General features: G+C 34.7%; 1 protein-coding gene across 1 annotated transcript in view; it reads left to right on the plus strand.

The window, feature by feature from the left end:
* RSBN1L (round spermatid basic protein 1 like) overlaps nucleotides 1-22,050 on the plus strand; it is a 64,181-nt gene that overhangs the window by 15,957 nt on the left and 26,174 nt on the right. Inside the window, exon 2 of the mRNA XM_007450089.1 lies at nucleotides 16,069-16,185. Within this exon, the coding sequence (XP_007450151.1) occupies nucleotides 16,069-16,185 (117 nt within the window). The remainder of the gene's footprint in view (nucleotides 1-16,068; nucleotides 16,186-22,050) is intronic.

Raw genomic sequence — 22,050 nt, forward strand, 5'->3', positions numbered from 1 at the left:
CCAGCCGCTCCGCGGCATGTGGGATCTTCCCGGACCGGGACACGAACCCATGTCCCCTGCATCGGCAGGTGGACTCTCAACCACTGTGCCACCAGGGAAGCCCTATAGAGTATAATTTTAACTAAATAATTGTATAATGTCAACTTAAGAGGTCTAGAATGTCCCAGGTTTTACGTGTCACTTTTTTTTTTTAAAGGGAAGTTGGGGCTGGATAGTGAAGGGTCTTTTATTATGCATTTCTTTTTTAAAAAAATAAATTTATTTTTAAAATTTATTTATTATTTTCGGCTGTGTTGGATCTTCATTGCTGCAAACAGGCTTTCTCTAGTTGTGGTGAGCGGGAGCTACTCTTCGTTGCGGTGCTCGGGCTTCTCATTGCGGTGGCTTCTCTTGTTGTGGAGCACAGGCTCTAGGCACGTGGGCTTCAGTAGTTCCGGCACGTGGGCTGTAGTAGTTGTGTCTTACGGGCTCTAGAGTGCAGGATCAGTAGTTGTGGCACACGGGCTCAGTTGCTTTGCGGCATGTGGGATCTTCCCAGACCAGGGCTCGAACCCATGTCCCCTGCATTGGCAGGCGGATTCTTAACCACTGCGCCACCAGGGAAGCCCAATATGTGTCACATTTTATATAACAAATACAGTGTAAGATTCAGTGACTAGAGTGGTTTAATTCTGTAACCTAGATAACAATTATAATATCTCACTACTTAATATCTTTGTTTTACAATATATTGAAAAAAGAAGAAGTAATTATACTTCTGCTTTAGAGGCACATTTTTCCTGCTAGGTCAGTGAAGAAAACCTGACTTGAAATCTTTTGCTATGGCAGGAGAGGGAGCTCAAACCACTCTTCCATGTTATGCCTGGCTTGGCTTTCATGTGGGTATATAAGTATTTTTGTTTTCCTGTTACTTTTTTTTTGGTGTTCTTGGGACTACTACTGCTATACTATTTTGTCACTCTATGCATGTTACTAGAGGCTTTACTAATAAAATTCTACTATTTGTTTTTAATAATAATGGCTACCTTTATCAAGTGCCTTTAATATACTGGGCATGTGTTGGAAATAATGCATATGTTGCCTTTAATTCTTCTAAAAAAATCTAAAAGATAAATGCTGTTGTCTTTGACAGATGAGAATGCTGAGGCACAACACAATTCAGTAGCTTGTTTGTGTCAGTTGGTCAGTTGGTGGTAGAGCTGAAATTTGAACTTAATATGTCTAACTGCAAAGCCCAAGTTATTTCCACCGTACAGTAGACCACCTGTCCAAGGTTTCATTTTCTGTGGTTTCAGGTACTTGGGGTCAACCACCATCTGAAAATATTAAATGGAAAATTCCATAAATAAACAATTCACAAGTTGTAAATTGTGTGCTGTTCTGAGTAGCATGATGAAATCTTGCACCGTCCTGCTCCATCCCTCCCAGTTAGTTAATCATGCCTTTGCCCAGCACATCCACACACTGCATGCGCTACCCACCTGTTAGTCACTTAGCAGCCATCTCAGTTATCAGATCTACTGTCATATTCATGTACCCTTATTTTACTTAACAATGGCCCCAAAGCATAAGAGTAGTGATGCTGGCAATTTGAATATTCTCTTGCTGTGCCTAATTTATAAGTTAAACTTTATCGTATGTATGTATAGGAAAAACATAGTATACATAGGGTTCAGTACTATTTGTGATTTCAGGCATCCATCCGGTTTTAGAATATATCCCCCCAGGGTAAGGGGAGACTACTGAATTACAATCCATTTAAAGTTTCTTCATCTCCAGCTGTCTTAAACTGTCCCATTTTCAACATTCTGTTCCTTTCTTTTCTTTTCTTTTGGCCTCTAATATGTTAGCCAAAGCAACCTGCCTATTCCTTTTTTTTCTTTCTTTCTTTTTTTTTTTTGGCCTATTCCTGAGTAGTAGGAGACATAAGAATTGTACAGTTTGAACTTCCTCTTCATATCTTGAGGCAGAACCATTTTTTGCACTGCTGTACAAAACATAGAATGTTGTTACTGTATGAGTCATTGTACTAGTTCCCTGTTATTAAAAAAAAAAAAAAGAAAGAAACATAGAATTAAGGAATACTAGAAAAGAAGTAGTCTTCAGAGGTCAGTTATTATTGCCCCTGATTATATAAGCACAAGCAGCAGAAACTCCACGACACTCCCTCATTTCAGCAGTTCACAAGTCCTTGTGTTCTTAGTGACTGGGTCTGCATAAGTCTTTCAAATCTCGGGGTTCTTAGTGTATCAGTTTTTACAGTTATGTCCATAAGGACAATTCACCCTGATTTCAGCAGTTTCCCTCAGTGTGGATGGGTAAACAACTCTAGAGGAGGAGTCAGGTGTTTTAAATACGATCTGCCTCATGCCTGTCAGATCTCAGCCAGCCCTTAAATAGGAAGGAAAAGTTTTCTTCTTTTCCTTCCAAGTTTCTGTAGCCTGTTTATACATTATTTCTTCCCCTATCGTACAAGTCTATTTACTGGGCAAGACTTGATGCAGAAGAGCCAGAAGTAGTGCTTATATATGTGCAGGTTATAAGTTAGAAACTGTCTCTTATTTTTAAATATCAAAAAACATTCGTGGTAAATAATTCTCTTTATAGTTATTGGTTTTCTTTCCTAATGTGTGGTATAAGAGTTTTAACTAGAAACAAGGGGACTTGATTAGGAGTTGTCCTGGTTCTGCCATTTAGTGTCTGTTCCCGGGAAAATCTTTTAAGTGCACTGAGACCCAACTTTTTCCTCTGTAAAATGAGGATAGTAGGTGAGATTTCTAAGTTATTCCTATGAAAAAACAAATTCTGTGGAAACTTTTCTGACAACTGCCCCACTCCAACACTATCTTATTCTTCTCTTGTTGTATCTGCACTATACCCTGCTTATTTCTAGAGTTTTATAAAAGAATTTATTTACTTTCTTATATTACAACATGATTTCTCTAATTTGTCCTGTACTTCTTTCTTATGTGGATTCAACAAGCATTTACTGCCTGCCGTACACTTGGCACTGTGGGGGGAATGCAAGGAGGAAAGCTATTTATATTTCTCTCTTTTTTTGAAAGGAGCATTTTTAAAATTAATTAATTAATTTATGGCTGCGTTGGGTCTTCGTTGCTGCACATGTGCTTTCTTTAGTTGCGTCAAGTGGGGGCTTCTCATTGCAGTGGCTTCTCTTGTTGCAAGCACGGGCTCTAGGTGCCCTGGCTTCAGTAGTTGTGGCTCGCAGGCTTAGTTGCTCTGCGGCATGTGGGATCTTCCCGGACCAGGGCTCGAACTCGTGTCCCCTGCAGTGGCAGGCAGACTCCCAACCACTGGGCCACCAGGGAAGCCCTATTTATATTTCTTGCTTTTAGAGTATTTATAATTTAATTGGAGAGATAATTAGCTGCAGTGTAAGCAAGGCTCTGTATTGTTACTCATCTTGTTTCTTTTTTCTGCATATTGACCTTTTTTTTGTCTTCTGTGACTGCTGACACTTTAGATGCTTATCACTAGCAATTTGTTTCTATTTACTTGAACCATTTTCTTCTTTTTCCCCTGGAAACTGCATTCATATTGAACATCATTTATATGCAAAACACTCTTCTAGGTTCTGTAGAAGATAACAAAAATGAGTAAGATATGATAACTACAAAGGAGTTTATAATCTAGTAGGGAAGATGGAGCAGCTACACAATCAGAATTCAAATCGTAAGAGAGAGAGGCAGTGATCATTTCTAGTTGTAGGGATCTAGGAGTGCTTAGTGAAAGAAGCTGAATTTCACCTAGATCTTTCAGGATGTGCAGGATTTTGGTAGGCAGAGTTGGGATGGGCAAGACATTCCAGCTCAATGGTATTAGCAAAAATACTGGAGTAAGACATTTGAATAATAATGAATCAAACATTCTGGAATTTTGTGTATGTATACATGTGGATGAGTAGTAGAAGAAATTATTAAAAGATAAGGTGAGTCTTGACTAAGATTCTTGAAAGGCATACTATGGGAATTTTCTTTTTTTGGAAGGGTTTGTTTGTTTAAAGCAGAAGAGAGTGCCATGATAAACTATACTTTCAAGGAATATTTGGTCACTCTATGCTTAGTGGACTGGTGGGGAGGAGAGAAACTCTAGGTAGGAAGATCACTTTTTTCCAAAAGGTAATGAATCAATGGTGGTGGTAGCTATGGAAAGCGAAAGGAAGATAGACATATTTTAATGGAAAAATAGACTGAACTGAGCAGGTGACTTAATGTTAGGGGGAAATGGAAGAAGGACGTATTATAAAGGTTTTTGAGAATTTTTTGAATTTTAATGTTAGGATGTTGTGCCATTAACATAAAGAGAGAATTAAAAGGAGAGCTTGAACCTTAGTTATATGATAAAGATGATGATTTTGGTGTTACATATTTCTTATGGAGATGAAGGCGTGGAGCTTGGTAGAAGGGTTGGGTTGAGAGATTAGTTTGGGGATTCATTTGCCTAAAGTTATAGTTTAAATCATAGGATTGCATTTTTAGAGGAAATAGAAAGAACAGAGGAAGCATGCCTAGGGTATACCCTAGGGGAATGTGCAGATTTGGGATGATAAATTGTGAGTTATTGAGTAGTCATGTAGGATAGTGCAGTTTCACTGCAACTTAGGGAGAATTTTGAGTTGGAGGTCAGTAATGTCTGTTGCACTAAGGACTGAGGAAAAAGGGTTGAGAAAACATTGGATTTGGTGGTCTTGATTAGCTTTGTTGGGGGAGGAGGTATGATAAGTGTCTTCTTTCCCCATCCACTGTATGTGCAGTCCTTTCTCTTTTTATTGTATCCTTCATCTTTTTCTTTACGCTGATGTTCTTATTTTTCTAATTTACTTTCCCTTCTGCCTCCCCACTTAAATTCTGTATCATTTCTCTTATTCTCCTGCTTCCTGCTTGTTCTCAGATCTATACTTATTCGTGGGTGGGGAAGGATAATAGAGGAGGATATCAGTGTTGTTGCTAGACTGATCAGTTTCATGGACTGCGTTATTGCAGCGTGAATTATGGCACATATAACAAAGCAAGTAAAACTGTGATCACATGAAGCCTATTTGAGGTTGGGCTACACGAATATATTGCAGTTGAAAGCTTTAGCATGAAATTCTACCAACATTTCTTAAGAACTGCCAGTGTGGATTTTTATGACACTTCTATTTAAAAAAAAAAAAAAATCTGGGGGTTTCCCTGGTGGTCCAGTGGCTAAGACTCTGTGCTCCCAACGCAGGGGGCCCGGGTTCAATCCCTGGTCAGGAACTAGATCCCTCATGGCACAACTAAGAGTTCACATGCAAGTTAAGATCCCGCATACCACAGCTGAAGATCCCACATGACCCAAGGAAGATCTCTCACGAGGCAACGAAGAGCCTGGGTGCTGCAACTAAATACCCGGGCGGCCAAATAAATAAATAAATAAAAATAAATATTAAAAAAACTCTAATGAGCCTGTATGAATATCCTTCTTTATAACAAAATCTGTGGTTTAATGAGTCTTAGTATTGTGTGGGATTTCTATCTTTCTCTTAAAAACTATTAAATCTAACAAATGTATATATGTATACATATTCACATATGTATACATATATAATTGTGTTTTTTTTTTTTTCTTTTGTTCTTCTCTTTTTAAATTATAACATAACCTCTAGGTAATGTATGTAAAGTGAGGCAGAAATGCATTTGAATAGTTGTAAATGAAGGGAGGACTTGGGGAAAAGTAAGATTATTTGTGTGTGTTTGTTAGTTTCTAGTATATTAATTCAGTGTTTTATTTTGAAGTGTTTTTTACTCATCTCTTTCCTTCTAATATGGCTTAAGTGATTGTAATTCTTTCTTAAAAAAATATTTGTCTGAAAATAATTATCAATTCTTTCAAGGAGAAGATTTAGGCTAACAACTTATTTACACATGTAATACATAAATATGTATCCCTTTCTGTTGCAGAAATTTTAAATAATTTAAAAGTACATGAAATAAAAACCAACAGCTCCCTTTGTTCCTTAGGTGTTTGTGTCTGTCCTTCCAGACCTTTTGCTATGCATTTACATACATACATGTTTACATATATACACTCACAGAAAAGAATATTCAGTTTATTTTTTAAAACCTAAATATCCTATATGCATTTTTCTGTAACTTGTACTTTTTAACTTAACAGTGTGTCTTGCAGCTCTGTCCATTAGTGTTAAATTTATATACACATGTACAGTATGTGTCTGTGTGTATGTTTTTCTTTTAATTAACTACGTTTTGCCTTTATAAATTTATATAAAGTATGGATTTCAGTAAGCTTTTAATTTTAGAATAGTTTTAGATTTACAGAAAAGTTGGGAACTTTGTACAAAGTTCCCATATATGCTATACTCACTTTCTCCTATTATTAAAAATCTTAAACTTGTATAGTATATTTGCCACACTTAATGAACCAGTATTGATATATTATCATTAACTAAAGTCCATATTTTATTCACATTTCCTTAGTTTTTACCTAATTTCCCTTTTCCGTTCTAGGATCCTATTGAGGATAACACATTTTAAATTAATCAATTAATTAATTTTTGCTCTGTAGAGTTGAGTTTTATTTTTTAATTTAATTTAATTTTTTTCTGTTATACATACACCTATTCTTTTTCAAATTCTTTTCCCATTTAGGTTATTACAGAGTACTGAGCAGAGTTCCCTGTGCTATACAGTAGGTCCTTGTTGGTTATTTATTTTAAATATAGCAGTATGTATGTGTCACTGTCAAATTCCCAGTCTTTCCCCTTCCCCCACCCTCCCTCACTGGTAACCATAAGTTCCTTCTCTAAGTCTATGAGTCTGTTTCTGTTTTGTAAATAAGTTCATTTGTATCATGTTTTTAGATTCCGCATATAAGCAGTGTCATATTATATTTGTCTTTCTCTGTCTGACTTACTTCACTTAGCATGATAATCTCCAGGTCCACCCATGTTGCTGCAAATGGCATTAATTCATTCTTTTTAATGGCTGAGTAATATTCCATAGTATATATATACCACATCTTCTTTATCCATTCATCTATCGATGGACATTTAGTTTGCTTCCATGACTTGGCTATTGTAAACAGCGCTGCAGTGAACATTGGGGTGCATGAGGATACCACATTATATTTAGTCATCATGTCTGTTTAGGCTCTTCTTGGCTATGGTAGTTTCTTAGACTTTTCTTGCTTTAGATGACCTTGACAGTTTGAGGAATACTAGTCAGGTATTTTGTAAAATGTCCCTCAATTGGGATTTGTCTAATGTTTTTCTCATGATTAGACTGGGGTTATGGGTATTTGGGAGGAAGACCATGGCTTTGTAAATTTTAAAAATAAAATTTAATTAAAAAAAATCAAATAATACTGAAAGGTTTATAGTGAAAAATGGCCATAACACTCTCCATTCCTGTCTCCAGCCCCCTGTCCAGCTGTAACTCTTTTTAAAAAAAAAACTAAATTTATTTATTTATTTTTGGCTGCACTGGGTCTTTGTTGCTGTGCGTGGGCTTTCTCTGGTTGCGGCGAACAGTGGTTGCTCTTTTTTGTGGTGCACAGGCTTTTCATTGCCGTGGCTTCTCTTATTGCGGAGCATGACCTCTAGGCGCACGGGCTTCAGTGGTTGTGGCACGTGGGCTCAGTAGTTGATTTGCGGGCTCTAGAGCGCAGGCTCAGTAGTTGTGGTGCATGGGCTTAGTTGCTCCATGGCATGTGGGATCTTCCCGTACCAGGGCTCGAACCCATGTCTCCAGCACTGGCAGGAGGATTCTTAACCAGTGCACCACCAGGGAAGCCCTATAACTCTTTTTAAAAATTTTATTTTATTGAAGTATAGTTGATTTACAATGTTGTGTTAATTTCTGCTGTACAGCTAAGTGATTTAGGTATACATAAATATATATATGCATATATATATTATTTTTCATATTCTCTTCCGTTATGTTTTTTTACAGGATATTGAATATAGTTGCCTGTGCTATAAAGTAGGACCTTGTTGTTTATCCATTCTATTTATCATAATTTGCATCTGCTAATCCAAACTCCCTATCCATCCCTCCCCCCGGCTGTAATTCTTAATTCTCATCTCCTTTTAATTCCAAATTTCTAAATAAAATGCTCATTCTGCCTTTTATTTTTGAATCGATCAGTTTTAGACGTATATTGCATTCTTATTAAGATAAATAAGAATTTAGCACTTTAAAATTTAGCTTCTTTCCTATCTCTAATAATTTCATAAACCTTAGTTGAAGCAATTATCAGGGCTTATTGTGACTTTGCAAATACTGTTCAGTGCAGATCAGAGATCCTTTTCTCTATGGCTTTCTTGGTTTTCATGTAGCTAAAAATTGCCTCTTTCATTTACGTATATACTTATTGCTTCATTTTCTATCTTATTCTCTGTTGTGTGATAAGAGGTAATCTGGCAATTCCCCTTTATTCCTGGGGGGCCTTGTTTCTGCAGTTCTCCATTCCTGTGTTTCGACCTGAACTGTTACCCTTTAAGCCAGCTGCACAGCTTTCATACTGATATTTTCTTGTGTTGCTCTCCTGTGCTCTGGGTCCCTTGTTTCCTGGGTCTCATGTCTTCCTTCTTTGTTTACTGCTTTACTTAGCATGCCCTCATGTAACTTCCTCAGAAAGGATGCATGTGTGGTAAAAATTTTGAACTTTTGCTTGTCTGAAAATGTCTTCCATCATGCTTGATTGATAGTTTGGCAGATTTTAGAATTCTAGGTTAAAAAATATTTTCATTACGAATTTTGAAGTTACTGCTGTATTACTTTCTAGCGTCTACTGTTGCATTGATGGAGTCCAGTTCCACACTGTTACCTGATCTTTTATATGCGATCTTTTTTTTTTTTTCCGCTTCTTCTGGAGGCTTTTAAGATCTTTTCTTTATCCCCAGTGTACTGAAATTTCATGAGGGTGTACCTGGTGTGTTTGGGGCCAGAGGGGCTACAGTGATGAAGTCCATTCTTTGTACTCATCCCTTGAAGAATCTTCATTCTGGAGACTGATCTTTTATGGGAAATATTTATTTATTTATTTATATTTTTCTTCCTTATGCAATTGTTTTCTTTTTCCGAAATTTCAGTTAATTTGATATTAGATCTCCTGAATATGAGATCCTTTGTGTTGCCTTATTTTTTGCTGTTTTTCACTTCTTTGTCTTGTTGCTCTGCTTTTTGGAAGATTATCTAAACTTTATCTCTTCCAACCTTTTAATTAAGCCTTTCAGTTTTGCTATTGTCTTTTTAATTTTTAAAAGTTCTCATTTTTTAAATTTCCTGATTCAATTCAGCTTGAGTATTTTAGGGAAGTACCATCAGCTTGTCTTTGCCTTGCCTAGGGTACCTGAGCCTTGAGGCCTGTTCATTTCCTCCAGAAAATGAAAGTTTCAGTGTTTGTCTTAAAGGGTGAGATTGAAATGATCACTTGAATGTTTGGGGTGAGGGTGGGAGAACTGGGAAGTCCAACTCTTTCTTATATAAACTTTTAAACAATTTCCCTTGTTTTAAGATCCCTGTATGTGCATATGTGTGTGTGTATACATACATATACATATATAGACGTATACACATAAATGTGTGTATATGTGTGTGTGTTTATATATATACACACAGTATACATATATATGTCAGATTTGGGATCCTTTTATAGATTTACATTTACATATATCAACTTGCAGTTTTCGTCTAATGTATCATGAACATTTCCCCCCATGATATTAACTGTTATTTAAACATGATTTTTAATGGCTTCATAATTTTCCATTTCTGAATATAACCAAATTTATCTAACCAATCTCCATTTTTAAACATTTGTTATTTACAGTTTTTCACTGTTAAAAATAATGTGGGATGAAGACCCTTCTATGTGTATTTTTGTGCAGGCTTGGTTTTCTTTTTATTAATCTTAGTTGTGGAATTGTGGGATCAAAGGAATGATGAGTTTTAATATTTTTCCAACATATTGTTAAATTGCTCTCCAGTAAAGACTATCAGTTTATGCTCATCACTGTGTAGAAGTGCCTATTTCACTTCACCTTTGCCAAGCAGCACTGGTTACTGTTATTTTTAAGAAAAATGGTCTTTTTAAAAATTTTGTGTCCATGTAAGATGATGGATATTCACTAAACTTACTGTGGTAATCAGTTCGTCCTGTATGTAAGTCAGATCATTATGCTGTATACACGTTAAACTTATTCAGTGCTATTTGTCAGTGATATCTCAGTAAAAATGGTCAATTTGATAGGTGAAGAAATGATTTCATGTTATTTTAATTGAGCTTTTCTTCTTGTTTGACATTAGCATTCTTTGAAATTTGTTTTGTGTCCTTTGTATCTTTTCCTATTTCCTAATTTCTTTTTAAAATTTTATTTTTCTGTTTTTAATTTTTCTTTTATTTGGTGGTAAATTGTGAAAGTTCTTTATATAAAAAGAACTCTGCATAAAAAAGAAATCAGTCCACTGTCTTTTGGGGGAAATTATTTGTCTTTATTGAGACTTACCCAGAAAAATTTTGGATCCCTACTGTTATTGGAGGAATAGCTTTATTAAATCTTAGAACTGTTTGTCAGAAATGACCAGGTCACTTAGAAAAGGGATATACATTTGAAGAACTACTACTGAAAGACTTTCAGCACCAAGAATTCCCTTCCTTGCCATGGAAAGGAAGGAAGGATTAACAAAGATCAACCTAGAGCACCTTATTGGAGAGAAAGTCACGATGTACTGTAGAAAATAACAGTAATTTCTCACTTTATTACAGGACTCGTTTCATGCATTGAACAAGCATTTATTGAGGGAGAGCCTTCTCTACCCTCAAGGAATGTACACTGGTGGGGTTAGGAATGATGCTAAGAAGAAAAATATGTTTGTAACTAACTAGAATACGGTGTGATATAGAGAACCTGCTTGCTGTATTATAGCACAGTGGACCTGGTCTAGTTTCTTAGCACAGAACAAATGAGAATGAGCCTATCAGTGACTGCCAGAAGTTAGAGCTGTCACGTCTTTTACCTGGAGTGATAAGAGACAGGTGAGACAATAAAAATGTAATGATTCTCAGCTGCTCTTTAGTTTTGAACAGTTAATTTTTTCTTGTGTTTTTGAGGTCAATATGAGGATGACAGTGAGAGTTAAAATTTTTGTCAAAATGAAAAGAGTAAATTATATTTCTTATATTTTTGAAAGCAGGGATGTATGTAGTACGTTTTTTAAAAGTAATTAGAACTGTTAAAAAATGGGTGGCAATCTCCTGTTATCTGGAAATCTGTGAATTAATTCTGAAGATTCCAGATGAATGGTTTGTTGATGTATTATTTGATCAGTCTCTTAAAAGTATTTACAAAGCTTTTTATGTTTTGCTTTCTTACTGGAGCAGTTCATATAATACTTGTGTGTGTGTGTGTTTTTCATCCCTACATTATAATGACATTAATACTTGTGGAGACAAGTGAATTTTATTATAATCAGATGAAAAAATTTATTTTGTTATTTAAGAACTGGTTTCCAAAGTGGTACTTATAATAAGAATCAACTGATACCTTGTCGATTTTAAGATTGTTTAGTGCAGCACTATTACTCATTTTTATCTCATACACGTAAATGCTCAATAGAAATGTATTGGGTGAGTGAAATACATGTTACATTGATGCACATGTGGCATATACTGCTAAATCATAAGTTGACCGTATGTTTGAAAATCCCATTTATATTTTGTTTGAAATTATTTTCATCAGCTTTCTTTTTTATATCTTAACTTCTATGTATAAGGTATGTCTTTAGCTCATGTGTGTTTTTCCACATATATAATTTAAAGTATGTTGTGAGTTGATAATGACTTATTTATTCCTTCTCTTTTCCTCCATTCTTAGATTCCTTTTGCATCTTTAAATTCAAATTGTATCATGGGTCTCTTAGCATCTGTGTTCCATCTGTCCCCTATCCCCCTTTTAATTTTCAAATAAAAGGTGTCCTTATGTTAAATTGGGCTTTTCAAAACAGATAATTTGTTGTTCTTATGGTGGAATAATTCTCACTTTTATTCTAAGAATTGTGATGGGAAGATGAGCTAGAAATTCTTTCCAAGCCTTAGATTAAATCATGAAGGATAAAACTGTACAAATTCATGGTCATGAAAAGAAGTAAAAACTAAGAATGACACTTGTTAAAGAACAATGTATAACTGTAAACTTGATGCCAGGGAGTCTTTTCCTTGTGAAAAGACCTCGAAGTGGCTCTTATAAATATGAATGCATGACAGTGTGGTAGCAGCAGACTTGAGGTTTTATAGACAGTGAGGTTCTGACTTGTTATGGCCTCAACTAGAGAGCCTGCGTGCCACAAACTACAGAGCCCATGCGCTCTGGAGCTCCGGTGCCACAACTAGAGAGAGAAAACCCTTCAGGGCACAACTAGAGAGAAACCCACTTGCCGCAACTAAGACCTGATGCAGCCAAAGAATATAAAGTCTTTATTTAAAAAAAAGAAAAAGAGAAAGAAATGCTTTTCTACTATGTATATATAGACTGATTTGTTTTTGCTTTCTTTGCTTTGAAGGTTTTGGGTGTAGTATAGGGTAGGAGGTGAATGCAGTTATGTCGTCAGTCACTGTTATAGTCTTGACTATGCAACTGTTTTTGTTTCCATAGGTGTTTTTTGTATAATGACTTCACACCTTCAACTTATTTTTACTTGAACTATTTAATACCATACTTGAAGGCATATTTCAAGACCCCTTTTCCTGTATTACAAAACTAATATGCTCCTATTGCATAAACTTAGAAACTTTTTGCCACTTAAAAGTAATGGCTTACAAAAAGAAATTAAATTGAGTTATTTGTAGTGAGGTGGATGGACCTAGAATCTGTCATACAGAGTGAAGTAAGTCAGAAAGAGAAAAACAAATACCGTATGCTAACATATATATATATGGAATCTTAAAAAAAAAAATGGTTTTGAAGAACCTAGGGGCAGGACAGGAATAAAGACGCAGACATAGAGAATGGACTTGAGGACACGGGGAGGGGGAAGGATAATCTGGGACGAAGTGTGAGAGTGGCATTGACATATATACACTACCAAATGTAAAATAGATAGCTAGTGGGAAGCAGCCGCATAGCACAGAGAGATCAGCTCTGTGCTTTGTGACCATCTAGAGGGGTGGGATAGGGAGGGTGGTATATGGGGATATATGTATATGTATAGCTGATTCACTTTGTTATACAGCAGAAACTAACACACCATTGTAAAGCAATTATACTCCAATAAAGATGTTAAAAAAATAAAAGTAATGGCTTTTAATGATTTGCACTATTATCTTTCAGTCTGTTTTCTGAATGTGTATATTAATTATAAATTTTAAAAAATTGTGATGTGTAGAGGCAGGAGGTATATATGAGAAATCTCTGTCTTCTGTTCCATTTTGCTGGGAACCTAAAACTACTCTAAAAAATAAAGTCTATAATGTTTATAAATAAGTATATTTATAAATAAAGCCTATAAAAATTGGGTCATATTATATTATAGTTTTATTTCCTGAGAAACTAGTTTAATTTTATTCTGAAAAAAATTTGTTTTGTGACTGTGGTAGGTTTATAGTGGATCATATTCTTTATACATGTCATTAAAATTCTATAGTTATTTTAATCTGTGCGGTTGGAAGTCAGAATCGTGGTTACCCTTAGCAGTGCTGCATAATAAAGACTGGAAGGGGGTACCTGAGATGGGTTCTGGGTGCTGTTCATTTTTGTGAAAATTGAGCTGTATACTTAATGTGCTTTTTTCTGTAAGTATATTATACTTTAATAAACCTTTAAAAGTTTAATAATTATTGAAATAATACTTTTAGGTTAATAAGATTAATAGGGAAAAAAAATGCAGAGACATTTCAGATGACTATTTTCTTCAGTTGTGGTTAATGATATATAACTAGTTCATTTAAAAATGTGTAGTTACTTAGGCAATATTAACTTATATATGTGTCTGAGCTCCAGCTATTTATACTGACATTTTATGGCTGGATGACAGCCTATGACATGTTTTCAATTACTTTAAAACACCAAAAAGTTAAGAATAGTGAGCCAATCTGAAGTGTGAGAACAGCTTAATCTATTCTAGAATTTTAGAATAAGTTGTATATGAACATATGAGGACTTTATCTAGCTTTTTCATCTCTGTGTCCCTAACTTTTTCTTATACTCAGCAATGTGTATTTGTTAAGTCAGTGAATCCCTGTTTTAGTTTGCTCAGCCATCAACTGTCCTCTCATCTGCTTTCAGTATTATCACTTTAAAAAAAGCACTTTGTCAGTTTGATAGGTGAAAATATCTTGTTTCAAATTGTGTTTTTTAAATTAATAAGTTTTAAAATGTTTATTAAATACATAGATTTAACTTTTTTGAGAATTATCTAGTTAAGTAGTTTGGAGAGTCGTTCAGTACGGTAGCCCCTAGACTCGTGGCTTTTTTTAAAAAATTAATTAATTTATTTAATTTTTGTCTGCGTTGGGCCTTCGTTGCTGCATGTGGGCTTTCTCTAATTGTAGCGAGCGGGGGCTGCTCTTTGTTGTGGTGTGCGGGATTCTCATTGAGGTGGCTTCTCTTGTTGCGGAGCATGGGCTCTAGGCGAGCGGGCTTCAGTAGTTGTGGCACGTGGGCTCAGTAGTTGTGGCTTGCCAGCTCTAGAGCGCATGCTCAGTAGTTGTGGTTCATGGGCTTAGTTGCTCCGCGGCATGTGGGATCTTCCCGGACCAGGGCTTGAACCCATGTCTCCTGCATTGGCAGGTGGATTCTTAACCACTGCACCACCAAGGAAGTCCTCATGTGGCTTTTGAACAGTTAAAGTTGAGCTACTTTGAATTGAAATGTGTCTTAAGTGTAAAATATAGACTGGAATTTGAAATCTTATTATGAAAAAAGGAATGTAAAGTATCTCAGTAATTTTTTAGTATTGGTTCCATGTTGAAATGATGTTTTAGATATATTGACTAAATAAAATATTATTAAAATTAATTTCACTAGTTTTGTTTTGTTTCTAATGTGACTACTGGAAAATTTAAATTTACGTATGTGGTAACCATTATATTTCTGTTTGACAGAGCTGATCAAGACAGTAATCTAAACATTAGGTGACTAGGACCTGACCTTAGGGTAGTATTTATAGAAAGAGAAGTAAGGAGGGATTTTAAGAAATTATGCAATTGGCATATATGTTATATAATCTTAGGTGTTACATTACAGGCTTTTTGCAGTTTTGTGTGTTTCCATCATAGCTTTGTAATCAGTAGTAAGCTTTTGGAAGACAAGGATTTCATCACTATTTTAAAATTCTCCTCTGCATTTCGTCTTTTGCTGGGTGCATAGGAGCTTGATTGAACAATAATTAAAAGGACATCGAATAATTTTATACACACAAAGTTTGAATTTTTAGAATGCAGGTCAATGATTCTTAGAGTTACTATACCCTTTATTTTAATATCATAATATCACCAGTTAGCCATGTCAGTCATATCTTTTTTAAAAGGTGCAAGTATAAGGGAACTAACATCTAGTCTTATATATATACCAGCCTCTGGGTAGTCATTTTATATCTTTCTTCATTTAGTCCTTGTAGTAACCCATGAGAAAGATATCAACCATTTTACATATTAGAATATTGAGAATGAGTATTTTTTCCAGTGTTATGTTAACCAATCCAGATATGCCCAGCTTCAAAATTAGCCCCTTTTCCGTTGTAGTTTACTCTCTCGATTAAAGTTAGCCACTTACTTTAAGTGATTTGAAGTTAGTTTGTTGTTGTATTGGACATGAAGTATGTGAAGAATAATCTTTAGAATAAAATGTGTAGTGATAAATTTTGATAGTTTATGATGTATTATGTATCCTAGTGTTCAGTATATGAAAGGAAATTTATAAATAACTAAAACCTTAGAGAAAGAAAAAAAAGCATGTTTGTTTTTCATTCTCATTTTCTTGGTGTGTTGTAATTCTAGAAATTTCACTGTAGTTCATGAAAAAAATAAAATTTTAAAATAGTTTTAAATATTTATTTTGTCTTTTAGATAAAATCAAAGACAAAATTAAAGAAAGAGAAAAAGAAAAGGAGAGAGAAAAAAAGAAGCATAAAATAATGAATGAGATCAAGAAAGAAAATGGAGAAGTAAAGATTTTGCTGAAAAGTAAGTTTATATTTAGTGATTTCAGTTGTACTGTGTTACATTGTTCAGTATATATGTATTGGCTTAGTGATTAAAATAAGAAATGTTACTTGGTGCTGAATTTTTCTGGGAATAAACATTTGTGGTCAGACTATGAAAAGTAAATATAGTAGTGGGGTTTTCTAATCTGTGTAGTAATATGTCTTTAGTATATTTATTTAGTGAGTTATTAGAAAGTATTAAAGGTAATTATAAGGTTCCTTAAATTATTTGAAAATAGGTTCTCTAACTCTGTGTTTATATTACTAGTCTTTATCCATATTTAGATAATCTAAAATAAAAGGCTAAAGAAATTTTTAGCATGATAGTTATGGTGGAGGAAGTGATCTTACCAATATTTGATGATAATCACCATAGCATAGTCTGGGATTTAGAGGGAGCATTTTACTCTGAGCTAAATAAGAAGGTGTTGTTTTACTGTTTGTTTCTTGCATGCTTAAGAATATCCTCTTTTTGTTTCCTGTTTTTTCTCATTACAACTATTTTTAGTTGTTGTTTATACATAGGGGTGGATGGTGAGGTAATAATATAAATCCTGTCAATAAATCTGAAATTTTCCAGAGAGAATTTGTGATAGAAGGATAGTTTTAAATTCACTCAGATAGCAAGGTAAGAAGAATCAGTGGCATTTGTTTGCTAGATAGCTAGCAAATTCATTTGCTGCCTCATCAAGTTAACAATTTGTGGATCAGAACACGTTGACTTTGATTAATTTCATATTGAATTTATGTGTGGATAAGCCTTTCTATCTGCATAAGGGAGAAAAGGCCATAGCACTGTAGGTGCAATGAAATTACTGGTTAATTTATATTATTTAAGGTAAACAGTATTAGATTCTATAATTTCATTTCATTCTTTGTCATGTTTCCAGATGTTCTTTGGTGGCACTTTGTCTAAGCTCTATTTTCTACTTGTCAGAACTTTATTTTCTGTAAGATGGCTACTTGGTGAATGCTCATGGTCCTTTTGTTCTATTTTTTTTGCCAGTGTGTTTTATCTGTGTTGTCTAAATAGACTGTAAGCCTTTGAGGCAGGAGTTGAATATAACCACACTAGTGCTCTACAGCAGCTAATGATTAACACTTGAAATGTTTTCTTATCTTTACCCTCTTGGTTTAGTCAAATAGTCATTTTTTATTGGTTTAGTCACATACTCATTTTGTTATCCGTTTGTACAGTGGATGTAAATTCCTGTCACTTGGTTGAATGTTAGATTCCTAACATACCATTAATGTGAAGTATGTGAAGCTAGAAATTACATGTGCAAGCAGAATTTTAAATAGCCTAAAAAGTGGAGATTTTCCAGTAATATACAGTGGTAACCTTGACTTTGAAGTAAATGAAAAATTTAAGAGGTATTTTGAACCGAGCTAAACTAAAACCTAGTGATGATAGAGGGGAAAAAAAGAGATAGATTTGGAAATAAATTGGTGACTTCTGGGATGACCATAGGAAAATCTATTTACTGTAAAATGGAGGTAAGTAATAATTTAATTACTGTCTTAAAGGGTTGCAGAGATTAAATGAGGTAAAAGTAAGGGGGAAGTGCCAAGTACCAAGTGCCAAGTCTAGCCCTCAGGTATTCAATAAGTAGCTATGAATGTTACTTATAAACACATGAAAGATTAACTCTTGTGATTAAAAACAATGACAAAACTATCTCCCTTCCTAGTGGGTAGTATATAGATAATTAAATGAATAAAAACATGATTAATTTGAGAAATTGTGCCTGTCCCATGGTAAGCACTGAATAAGTGTAAGCTATTGTTACTATCCGGCAAAAACAATTTGTTCTGCTTGTGTGGCCGGCCATTTCCCAAGTGAACCTTATGATCAGGGAAAGGCATCCTTTGTTATTGGTGTCCTGGAGCAACAAGAGAATCAGTTAGGTGGGTGCAGTAAGTATCCTATTATTTACTACTTTATGTCCCTTTTTCTTTTATGGCTTTCAACTTTTATTCTCTCCTCAAAATTTTCTCCTTCTGATAATGCTAACAATTGCAAGCTATGGCACACGCAGGCATTGATTGATTGGTGATGACACTTGAATATCTGACAGTAGATGCTAACTCTCACTCCATGGGACTTTCGTGGTGGCCCAGTGGTTAAGAGTCTGTGCTTCCATTGCAGGGGGCACGGTTTGATCCTAGTCCAGGAACTAAGGTCCCGCATGCTGCGGGGCACAGCCAAAAAAAAAAAAAAAATTTTTTTTTTAAAGGGGGAAAAAAATAAAGGAACTAACTCTTACTCCACACCAGTCTTATTTCTTCCACATTTTCATTAAAAACTGCGTTATGACTAGAAATCTATACATGATTATATACATGCCAGAAATGTTTTATTGATGCAGAAATCTTGTAAATGTTTTTCACTGATAAAATAGGAGTTTGCTTTATTAGAAACAGTTTAAAGGAACAAATAAATTTGAAACATAAGCTTATTTAGCTCATCCTTTTATATCTAATGTCTACCAGCTACTTTTTCTGAGTACACTTATGTGTTTCAGCCGTTTTATGTTGTTTATTGATAAGGTGTGAGAACATGGATGTTATGATTATAGTATTCTTGAGAGTAAATTTTATCATTATAGCATATCAGCTAAGCTTGCTGACGAGCAGGTAGAAAGGGGATGAAAAGAAGCCAGTGTTCAAGGTTATTGGTAGTGTACTAAAGGTCACAGGGATGTAATTCATGACAGGAGGAGTGAAGATGTTGCTGTGCCAAAAAAGGAAAGTCATTCCCCAAAGACCAAAGGTTGAAAATAGCTAAGCTAATTACTGCTTTGTTTCTGTGTATGATAATGGAAATATATATATATATATATATATATATATATATATATATATATATATATATATATATATACATATATTATATATATATATGACTGCACTTTGTCTGTATTAAACTGCTGATATATGTGATCTCTTCTGTGTAATTGTGTGAAAGGAAGTCTAATAAATGTAGAGGATAAAGAATATATATATATATATATATATATATATATATATATATATAACTTCCCATATTAGATATGAAATCATATCCAGTATTTCTGGGCAACCTTTATTTTTCCTTTATTAACACTAAAAATATACTAAGGTTAGGAGTGGAAATTAATTCCAGTGATTTTGTGATTTTTAAAGATTTTTAAAAAAGAATTTGCCATTAACAACGCATGCTGTTTTTTTTATCTGTTTGTGTGTGTGGTTTTTTTCTGTCTCTGTATGAGTGCCTCTTTCTTCTGACTGTGTGTGTGTCTCCATTTCTCTCTGTGTCAGATTCTCTCTTTGGCTATCTGTGCATGTGTGTGTCTACTTGGTGTGTGTGTGTGTATGTGTGTGTTTGAGGTCCATTGTGCATATGTGTGTGGCTCTTTGTGGGGAGGGTCTCCCATCAACTTTATACTTTTATACTTTTTGAGGGTCCATATTACTTAGCAGTTCTTTCTGTTATAGGTATTTACCAGGATCCTTTTAAAAAAACACTATAGTTCTGATTTATTGGGCTCCGTTTGAAAAATTATGAATTTAGAGTAAATATGTACTTTAAATACCTTTTAGTATAAGAGAAAAACATTAGTATTCAAAATGATCTTATCTCCTTAAGTATTTAAAAATTTCCTACCTATGTATCTGTTGCATTTCATGTATCATTCCAAGACATTAAATGAGTGAGAGATTGTATAAAACTTTAAAAAAAAATTACCTAGTAAAGGCTAGTGCCTTGATTTGATTTAAATGTAAAGAATGCATTTTACCTGTACCCACTGAGGGGGGATCCCCAAGACTACCCCCAGGTTTGATGATTTGTTGGGAGGACTCACAAGACTCAGAATAAATTTGTACTCATGGCTGTGATTTATTATAGTGGAGTATGCAAAGTAAAATTAGTAAGGAGAAAAGGCACATGTGGCAATTTCTGGAGGAAGCTAGGTACAAGCTTCCAAGAGTCCTCTCCTAGTGGAGTCACAAAGGATGCACTTAATTCTTCCAGCAGTGAATTGTGATAAAATATGTGAAATGTTGTCTACCAGGGAAGCTCATTAGAAACTCAATAGTCAGGGTGGCTACTGGGAGCTGGTCACATAGGCATCCCCTGTGTAGCATGTAGGAAAATTCCAGAAGGAAAACAGGTGTTCAACGTAAACCATATTGTTTGCACAAACAGTTTAGGTACAGTGAACCACTCTTATCAGGGAATGGTAGTAACCTTCCTAAAATACAAGTTCTCAGATACCAGCCAGAGGCCACCCTTGCAAGCAGGCCTAAGGGTAGCAGTCTCAGGTGTGTTATGTTTAACTCTTTTCTGCACACTGTGCTCACTTTAGTATTTAATTACAGAGTAGTTTGTCATGGAAGTTTAATTACTTGATGCTCAATATAATAGTCTCTTGACTAATTTCTTATTAGTTTGTATTTTCCAGTTTCTATTATACTACTACTGTTTTCATCCATCCTTGTGACTAAGAAATAGACAAACTGTTGTACCTATTTTATTTTAAAGTAACATGACCAGATATTTACTATTTTAACTTTAAAAAATGTGTTAGTTGTAAATATAATAGCATATTAAGCTTATATTTTCATTCAAATGAAATTCTGCTTATTTTGGCAAACCATTTAATTTGTACAATTTTACATGTATTTCTAGTTTAGTTATTAATTATACCTAAGCCCATTAAACTTTAAGTCCTGTCTTTTAATACACTACTGTCTTTTTTGCTTGACTCATTTGGATTTTACTTACATATATTGAATATAAACCTCTTTTATCTTTCATTTTGATTAACTCCCTGTTTTTTGTTTTTTGGGTTTTTTTGGCGGTACGCGGGCCTCTCACTGCTGTGGCCTCTCCCGTTGCGGAGCACAGGCTCCGGACGCGCAGGTTCAGCGGCCATGGCTCATGGGCCCAGTCGCTCCACGGCACGTGGGATCTTCCCGAACCGGGGCACGAACCCGCGTATCGTGTATCGGCAGGCCGACTCTCAACCACTGCGCCACCAGGGAAGCCCTTAACTTTTTATTATTAATTTTTTCCTAAGATTTTAACCTGAATCTGATGTTTTGATAGTTTATACCTGGGTAGCAAGTATGAATTTGTTAGTATATTTTAAAACTACTTACATGTAGACTCGAGAAAATTAAAACTGTATTAAGTGTTGTATTTTATGACTTTGCAAACCTGCATAATCAATGATGTTGACAGATTTTTAGTTTTGCTTTTCATAATGACACCAATTTGGTCTCCATTGCATACTTAAGAATTTTTAGAAGAGATAGTTTATTATTAACATTAAACTTCCCTTTTTCAAGAATTGCTATGAACTTGAGAGAATATTTATGGTTGTTGTTTCAGGGTTAGGATTTAGTGATAGTATTCATATGGTGAAAAACTGACTGAATGGGAGACAAGGGAAAAAACCTGTAAACTTCAGGTAGTCTGTTGGTGAGAGAAATCTTTGCATTCATGGAGTCATTAAATGTTCATCTGTAGCAGTGTACTAGATGCCAGGAGGTATTTGATGATTGGTAAAAAAAGTGTTTCACTCTGAATTCATCAAAGTTATTTCTTTCACTCATACAGTATCCTGAAGGACATATATTATACAGGCATCCTATGAATGAAAAAATAATAACTTTATATGACCATATTCATAGATATAGAATATATAATAACATGAGTTTAGAGTGAAGTGATTTCAATTCCAGCTACAAAGATGAGGGAAAACAAAATGAAGAAGATGATGTAAGAGTAGTCTTTAAAGGATGGGTAAGAAAGAGTTCAGTAGTAACTACCAGGCAGGGCAAGGATATTTTAGGGAAA

Source organism: Lipotes vexillifer, unplaced genomic scaffold (assembly GCF_000442215.2).
Source record: "Lipotes vexillifer unplaced genomic scaffold, Lipotes_vexillifer_v1.1 scaffold712, whole genome shotgun sequence".
NCBI classification, from domain to species: Eukaryota; Metazoa; Chordata; class Mammalia; order Artiodactyla; family Lipotidae; genus Lipotes; species Lipotes vexillifer.